Source organism: Gambusia affinis, linkage group LG02, assembly GCF_019740435.1.
Source record: "Gambusia affinis linkage group LG02, SWU_Gaff_1.0, whole genome shotgun sequence".
Classification (NCBI taxonomy): domain Eukaryota; kingdom Metazoa; phylum Chordata; class Actinopteri; order Cyprinodontiformes; family Poeciliidae; genus Gambusia; species Gambusia affinis.
In genome coordinates, this window is record NC_057869.1 from 11,961,785 (window position 1) to 11,971,121 (window position 9,337).

The window sequence follows — 9,337 nt, forward strand, 5'->3', positions numbered from 1 at the left end:
ACGACACAAAGAAATTAAAGAAACATTTTCTTTTTAAGAAAAAGCCTTTAAACTAGATTCAAAAAGTATAAGTAAATAATTTATAAATTCAGTTGATTTACAAACATTTTCCTGCAAACGTTTTGAATCAACTGCTAAAAGAATTACTGTTATTTCAACTGGTCATTCTGAATATAATAACAAAGATGAGCATTTTCTGAAAAATTGAATGATTTATTTTATGGCACATCACCTGTGTGTCTAAACACTCTGGGTTTACTAAGCTTACTATATACCAAAGCAGTGTAAATGAATAATAGTCTAACTGCACTCCTTGAACATAATAGTTAAATACCAAACAGATAATAGTTCAAACAATGACAAGTCATTGTCATCAAAACCCACATCCCATCAGATGTGGGTTTTGATGTAGGAAATGTGTCTCATTGACCATGACAAAAAGGCTTTTTGTTTATTATTTTCCTATTTGCTTCGTCATTAATAATCCTTTGTCAGTTTGGTTAAGTTATCTAAAATAAAGATATAACATCTTTGAGTGGATGCGTTTTTGGTTGTATGCAGAGGAAAAACTGAAAACAAACTAATCCAGGTTTCATTCATTCAACCACCACTTCAATTTTATCTGAAATAGGATATTTGTCAACATTGAATATACACAACTAACATATATATATATATAGCATTCTAGCATGTCAGAACAGACTACTTATTTCTGCCAATTATAACATTTTAATTTATGGAAAGTTGAATTTAAAACCTCTACCTGTGTAAAAGCTGTGGGAATCACTTTATTCATAGAAAGAATGTGACAGAAAGCCGTTGAAGAGGCCCAGCATTTTAACAGCCATTTGTTAAAATATGCTTAGAGATTCATATATTAAAAAAAACACACACTTTACAGTGAAACATTTATAACTTATCTTGCATCTTTAAAGGTTTTTTCTAAAGCAGGCTAAGTGGTAAAGTGGTTAATATTTATATTTCTGGTTGTCCTTGATGCACAGGGTCATGGTGGGTTTCTGCTAACGCATTAGGACGTTCTTGATCTTGATGTTCCTCTGTTTGCTTTATGGCTTCGTCCTGAAGCGTCTTTACGTCCAGTTGCTGCTCGTCTTTCTGCTCCACCGCTCCTGCATTCGACTCCACAGTAATTGTGTTTGATTGCATGTTCTCTTCTGCCAACTCCTGCTCTTGGTGAGGTGTTTTGTTGTTGCTTGAGCCCTTTAAAGTAGATAAACAACGTCACTTAAAAAAATAATGTAAAAAACAAAAACAAAAAAACATGTGACAGTAAATCAATAGAGGAAATCTCGAGGACATTAACAGCTGTTACAATTATTGGTATTTTTATCAGTTATATTAGTTGTTAAATGCTGAATGAAGGATTTTCATTTGTGATGGGTACTAGCTCTAGCTAGTTTAGCTACCTAGTGCTAATACTAAAGCTAAACATGTTAGTAGTCTTTACTGGTCACACTGCAAAAAAAAAAATCTTATTTCAAGTAAGAGTACAAAGTATTTGGTAAAAAGGATACTCAAGTACCATTTTACATTTTTACTTACTTTACTTTTCCAAGTAAAGTAAGTAAGTACTTTACTTTACCAAATAAAGTACTCAAGTGTCTTTACAAAGGTACTTGAGTACCTATGCTAAAAGGTACTACTCAACTCAGCTAATAATGCAGCTTCTGAAGACAATTAGAGGTAGTTTATTAAATATAACAACTTTCAGATTTTTAAATCAAAAAATATTGCAGATGAAACAATGTGTTACGTACATTTTGCCAACAGTCACAGTTTATGTTGTCAGTGTACCTGTGTGTTAATAAATGAAGGCGACAGCAGCTCTGAAGGGTCCAGCAGGCCATCCTGGTTTAGATCCTGAGTTTGTAGTAAGAAATCCACCATGGACACCACCTGAACCCAGAAGGCACGAAAAGAAAGGACACGTTTAAAAAAGCAGCCAGATAACCCTGAAGATCGCATTTACATATTTAAAAATTACATAATCGGACAGATTATGTTCAATAACAGTGGCTTCAAAAACAACAAAAGTCTGATTCAGTCACTTCAGCTTACTTGCTCACTGGCCTCTGGCCCTAGTGCATGATGGGAGTTGTAGTCAGAGAGCAGCTTCATGACCTCCAAGCCATCCAAGAATCCGCTGCGATCATAATCGTAGAGACGAAACAGGAAGAACACCTCTGCAGCAAAACAGAGAAGACAAGTTATATACTAAAGTTCATTTAAATTTCACTTTGAAAAAGTATCTAGAAAAAACTCATATTTAACAGAAACAAGTTCCTGTGCCACAATGAGGTGGTTTTTGGCCGTATTGATTTAAATTTCGTTTGCAAAACTAATGGAAACACCTTTTCGCATCATGCAAGACGTGATCAACAGCTGGACGTTACTACTGTTGAAAACAGCAAAGAAGACAACAGGAAGTGGCAGGAGGATGCTAGTTTGTTTTGACTTTTGAAACTCAGAAATTTCCTTTTTTTCTGGATAATTTCTGAGACAAATCTCAAAATTTCTGAGTTTTTCTTTTTGTGTGTGGAAAGTTACTCTTTTTGTCCTGTCTGTTACGTAAAGAAGTTCAAGTTGCTTCAGGTCCAATCAGTGATAAAATGGGGAACAATCAAGTCCATGATCCAAGCAGTTTGATATGTTGCTTTTACTTCTTCAGTTAAATTATTAAAATATGTTACCCTTTCATTAATTCAGTGATTTACTGATCCGTATGTGTATGGATCTTGGATATTAAGTGTTGTTTGCAGCCGGTGTCGTTTACCTTGCTCCCAAGAAGTGATGTCAGGACTTCCCTGGCTGTTGCGCAGACTTTGCTGAATGTAGCTCTGCAACAACCTGCGATTACACAGTTTTACAAAACGTCAGGTGGAAATAACAGAAAGTAAAAGATAAAAATAGAAAAAATTTACTGGTGAAATTATTATTAAAATAAAGATGTGAACTGGGAATATTCAAATAATAATAATAAAAACAAAGTCTGGGGTTTCTCCTCCTGGACTCTTATCAGCGTTTGGCTCTGGCCGCATCAGCAGCACAGCAGAAACCGAAGTCCAGAGTGACGAGACAGAACCTGCTCAGTCCACTGTAAAAAATTAAACATGGAGCCTAAGGCTGCAACAAATAATTATTTCAGTTATTGATTAATCTATTGACTATTTGACAATTGATTAATCAGATAAAAATGGGCACTTTCTGCAGTATTTAAGCCTTTTTTATACAATGTTACAATGGCAAATAAACAACATTTAAAATAAAAAAGACAATTTATTGCCTAAAATGCAATAACATAATATTTCTTCAGTGAACACTTGATATTTTGGAGCAAAATATTCGAGTGAAAAACAAATACTTCCTAGAATCAACATGTGAAAAGCCCAGGTATTTCTTAGCATCTTTCCTAATATCCTTTGATTTTTGTTTTATTGGATTAACCAATTAATAAATGAGTAGCAAAAATTGGTCAATAGGGGCTTTTTTCTCTTCCACATGAATAGTAAAACATTTACAGACAAAGAAGGACTTTTTAATATTAAATGCAAAATATATAATTTTTTAAACACTTTTAGCTTAATTACACCTTTGAAAATGTTGAGCTTTCAGCAAAAGTCTTTTGGAATCTGTATACTACAGTTAACAATTACTAAATTAGTGGACAATTAATTGATTCATGATGATTAATCTGATTAATCGTTCCAGTCTCAGTTTTATGTTGTGTCAACTTTAGAAAGCAATCTGGCGAAAACAATGGCTGATGATTTTACTTTATGCAAGGTTTTGATTGCTAGCAATGATGTAAAACCTTAATAGTGTGGCTGGAGGAAATGAGATGTGATGTGGGCACAACCTTGAAATGAACTTTCTTAGAAAGTTCATTCCTAAGAAAGTGAAGCGACCTCACTCCATTTCTGACTCGGAGTGAGGTCGCAGTTCATCGGCCGGGCCTCGTCTGAAGGCCTCTCACCTGCGTTCCTGTTCTCCAGAGCCAAAGGGATTGATCAGTCCTGGAGGGGGACGGACATCCGATTCTTCCCTAAAGGACGAACAAATAACAACATAATAAAAACAACAAACTAAAGTAGAGCTATTGACGTGTTGAGTGTTATTTATTTATTTTAAATCCAACTAAAGAGGCAGCAAATCAGCACTCTTTTATTTTTGTATCAGAATTTTGTTTTGGCCATGTTTTTCTTATTTTAAAGAGAATCTATTAAGCTACTTTGAACAGGTCAGAATTAGTGTATAGACTATAACATGTGTATTGTATTTTTGGAGAAAATCATTTTTAGATAATGAGATTTTATTTTACTCATTTCTGCTTATTTTAAGCTTCTTCAGAATGAGACGCTTTGGGGCGTCTTGTCACTTTGAATCCAAATAAGCTGCTGCTAGCCACACTCACCAAATCAACATTTACACTTGTACATGAAAGTGGATGCAAACAGATGCACAATTATACAACCGTACATCTTTGAAAAGCACAAGTGGAGCCTCCTGCTTAACCAACAAGAATGCAGCAAGTGGTTTCTGGATGGTAATTCAACAACAACAACCAGCTGACCAAATATTCTGGAGCTCCACTGGGGTTGCTAGGTGACGGGCTGGGCTCAGCTGGGGTTGCTAGGTGATGGCGAAGTGCCTGTAGAATGTGACTTAATAATATTATTCTGGACAACAAAAAACATTGGTGGGTTTTTTTTTTTTTAGCGCTTTGGGTGTTTTTAGAAGCAGTAGTAACTGGAAGTATTAAATAATACGGAAAATTTTAATGCCATTGCCCCTTTATAATAACTATTGATCAAAAGTAAACAATAGAAATTCAGTTGATACACTTTTTCTCTCAATGTCTGACGTCAAATCGGACAATTTTCTTTCTTGTTTTATGTTCCCACAGGATTATCAATATTAGTCGTATGTAATAAATACTAAACTGATTAGAGATATTTTTTAATTATAAGATCAGAAATAGAATTCTAGATATAATAAAGTTTTCAGATCTCTGAACGAAATGCGTTCAACTGTCCGAACGATTACATGCTAGTATAAACACAGCTGGGTTCCTTATTTCAGAGACGGATGGTTTTAGGTGTGCAACATGGACATCACCCAATATTTACCAAAAATAATTTTTGTTTTACCAACAACAGGGATAGTTTAGTCTGATTTAGTGTCAAACAGTGAAACAGGAATCTAAACATCTTCTCTCACCTGTACGTGCTTTAGCTTAAATTTCAGCTTCAAATATTATAAATGTGATGAGTGAGGCTCGCTAATGGAGTAATTGGGTCACCTTTGAGTCCCAGGGAGACCTGGTGCTGCCAGGCTCAGGTTTATGAGGAAACACAGGGACAGAGCAGGTGGGACCAGCTGGACCAGCCGGGACCCCATGAGCAGACCTGAAAATACACAATGAGGGGATCAAACATTCAGTGTCGTCTCCCCACACTGAATACTGTTACACTTCAAGATTTAAACAATAAAAATCTATGAACAATACACTGATAAACCATCTAACTTTTAGTAAAGGACACAAAATGTGTGTTTTAGTTGTTGATCCTATTTTGGAGTACTGTAGTAAAATGCTTAATAATAAAGAGAACATTTGGATGGACCATAAAACATTGAATTTCTAAGAACAAAGTATAACAATAACTAATCTTAAAGGGGCAGTTTTCATTTTGACCTACTTATCCTTCAACTGAGAATAAAAACTGCAGGTTTTTTTCATGCATTACAGCAAATTAGCTAATTTTCTTCTGCTAATAGCTTCTCTTTGATGTGACTATAAATAAGGATTCACAATAATGTATTTGTTAAATCTGAATGGTTCTAACTAAAACAGTCTGAACATTTACAAGACTCCAAGAAAACAGACTTTTTAGGTTTAAATGTAATGCGAAAACTGAAATAAAAATGTTGAGATAACATTTGTAATTTGTAGAAACTGCTCTGTATGAAAACTTTGGAAATATTATTTGTATGTTTTTCAGTGAAGGCAATATTTTTATTTTTACAGAAGCCATTTCCACCTCTGCAATGAGAGCAGAGTTTATAAATGAATCTTGTATTGATGACTTGATCATGTTTTACTTATTAGATAAAGCCTGATCATAATTATCACAACAATGGGATGCAGAACATTCGCTTTTTTACTGCAACATAGGCAGAAAAATGTCTCCCATAGTAAGGTGTTGTTGTTTTTTCTGAAAGTTGACCTTTTTAACCATAATCTTAAAAGTGAAAGCAGAATATTTGATTTTTGTAGGTTGCTAATTTAAAGAAAACATAAAATGTAATGCTAAAATCGACAGACGTGAACTTGAAACAGGCTGAGAAACCTTCAGTTAGTGCAGATGAGTTTAAAAATAATCTGGTTTTGTTTCCCGTATAAAATGTTTTCCTTTTAAATCAGACTTCATATTGAATCCCTGCAGCTTCCTCATACAGTCTATGCAATTTGCTCCGTTTCGCTGCAGCATTATCTGTCACCGCATTCACACGACGAGACAAACTGGTTCCTGAATGATGCCTTTAACATCAAACCTCCATCTCGGATAAATATTTGAGGTCTTGTTGAATTCCAGGATCCTTAATAACCTGAAATCTAAATATTTAAACAACCTTATTGTCGGTAAAATCAGTGCAGCAGCTGTATAATCTACACACCGAGCCTACCTGAATGCATAGCTGGAGTGTTGACAGGAGAAACGCGTTGATTTCCGCAGGTTAAAGGTCCATTTCTGTCCCGTCCCGCACCGCCCCGCCGGCTCTGCAGCACTGCGTCCTCCCCCGCTCCGGTCCCCGATGCGGGTTTTGCTCCGTGGCAGGCTCCACGTGGAGAAGCCCGGTCCGTCTTTGTCCGGGATTTTCCTGCAACGCCACGTCCACGCACTCAGTCACATTCCTGTAAGGGTGCGGACACGCAAACCTGATATTTATTTTTGTAATCCTGGATCACTTCTCAGCTTTCACTTCGTTTAAATGGGCGGAGCAGCAGCTCATTCGTGTGGGTGAAATGCTCACATCGTTTTGTTTTTGCAGCATATTTAGGGTTGTGATTTACGTGCAGCTTAAATCCAGCAGCTGTAGCTTTAAAGGAAAGCGCAGCGGCCATTCCTGTATGGAGGAACAAAAGTGCCAAAATATAATAAATTAAATTGCTACAGAGGTGGTTAGACTACCCACAATTGGACGGAAGGGTAGCATTACTTCAACACACGTTTACTTAAATAAAAGTAACAAGTAACTAAAAAATGACTCAAGTAAGAGTAAAAACGTATTTGGTAAAAAGTCAAATCAAATTATCAATGATTTAATATTTAAAAATTATATCATCCGACAACTGCGACAGACTGGCGACCTGTCCAGGGTGAACCCCGCCTCTCGCCCGGAACGTTAGCTGGGGATTGGCACCAGCAACCTTCCAGACCCCATTAGGGACGAAGATTAATCGACACTGCTCCCATCTATTAGTTTCTATTTTTGTCTCAAGTTCTAATATCAGACCAAAACTACCTCTGTTATCATGAAACTTTAACAGAGCTATGAATTGTGAGTCTCATATTTTTATCTCTAAGAACTGCGCAGTATTTTCTATTACAGTTTTGTACAATATGAAATTAAGTGACATCAGATTCATATTTAAACCCTCAAATGCAGTTTACAACAAAATCAGTCATGTCCATTGAGTAAATATAACTCAGTGGATGCTGGTGATGGCGGGAATCAAACCAGCGACCCACCGATTGCAGAGCAGACTCCTACATATTATTCCATTCATAGATGTATAGATAGCAAAGGTTCAAAAGGATCATAGTGAGAAGACAGGTTAATAAAATCCGCATCTCTAAACTGGATTTACGTAGATTAAAATTAAAGATTAAAAATACTGAATGTTTTCTGATCCCCCCTTTAAAATGGTTCAGTCCACACCTGGAAAATAAAGGGCAGAGCTGCAATTCTACAATCTGACCACAAGATGTCCCTGTAGCATTTTATTTAGCTCTAAGTGTCAAATTGCAATTCACGATATAGTTTTGTGGGAAATGTTGAATTGGCCACATGCAAATCTTTAAATGCTTATTATATTTTCATTAAATGCCACATCTTAGGAAGTACAACGAGATTCAGTGACAAGTTTATAAAAGATTTCCACCTAAAAAGAACTTCCATTTAGTTTTCTCAACCTTGAAGAAGAACTTTGTTTTACCAAGTTATTAATAATGAAGTTAAGGAGCAGAGACAATCAGTGCCAACCTAGTTTAATCAGCCATCTTACCAGCTGCAGTACAGAGTATAAAGGCCACAACAAAGTGTTATTTACTTAAAGCAACATGAGTACTTACGCCATAGAAACACAAGGATGTTAGTTTTTTTACTCATCCAGATAATTACAGATGAAACTACGCACACAAAAGCAAACACAAGCTCACTTCCCACATCCAAACGAACGAGTCCTTAAGGTTTCAATAAAAGACAGAATAAACACGACAGAACAGATTTGAGCTGAAGGAAGAATTCAACTATTTAAAGTCTGGCCTCCTTGTTTCACTTTACAAAACGTATATAATAGAGCTTTCCAAAAATAACTAGGGCACACATTGTGTTGATTCAGAAAGTTTGTTTTCTGACGTTTACTTTAAATTTACAGGAGAATCTTCTCCTTCCACGCAACAGCACAGCAATTAATACACAAAAAGTATTTTTCCTTGCAGGTTGGCATAGAATTTCCAGAGTTTTTGACTTCAGATGTAATAAAAGAAAATCATTATACGATGTAAGGATGCACATTTAAATGAAATTAACAATGAAAAACCAAGTTTTCAGTAATTACCATATTACCTCATATTAAATGTGGCTGTACACACATTATTAAAAGTCAAGGAAGAATGTGTGAGACCTTCCAGCTGCAGGATGAAAAGAAAAGCGTTACACTGCAGGTCAGTCGTCTCTGTTCGTGACTGCAGTGCCATGTTGACTCGTTATTTCACAGCTGGTGTGCAAGCATCCCACTGACGGCCCTTACAGGAAACGAGATTACTCTGCAATTATTCACATGATTTACTGTCAAATATGAGTACGAGGGTAAGATATCTGTATTCTTTTACATCCACCAACAGTATTAACTCCATGTTTTATGCCTGGAGTTGTATTCACAGCATCAAGAGGCAAAATTACAAAAACGGAACAATTAATTACTCAAGTTTAACAAATTTGTTCTTTAGCTGTTCATGTTTTACTACACATCAGCTTTACTATTTTCAGAAAAGTTGCACAAATTGGATAGTTTTGCAAAGGTTTTCATTTC

The 9,337-nt window shown here is 35.8% G+C and overlaps 1 protein-coding gene across 1 annotated transcript; it reads right to left on the reverse strand.

Moving 5' to 3' along the window:
- Positions 1-768: 768 nt before the first annotated feature.
- Positions 769-7,115, reverse strand: cgref1 (cell growth regulator with EF-hand domain 1). The gene is made up of 8 exons (XM_044140484.1): positions 7,054-7,115; positions 6,706-6,934; positions 5,321-5,426; positions 3,995-4,063; positions 2,795-2,868; positions 2,080-2,204; positions 1,816-1,917; positions 769-1,221 (listed from the first exon to the last, which is right to left on the reverse strand). The coding sequence occupies exons 2-8, from the start codon at positions 6,713-6,715 to the stop codon at positions 976-978; spliced, it is 732 nt and encodes a 243-aa protein (XP_043996419.1). The 5' UTR covers positions 6,716-6,934; positions 7,054-7,115; the 3' UTR covers positions 769-975.
- Positions 7,116-9,337: the final 2,222 nt, after the last annotated feature.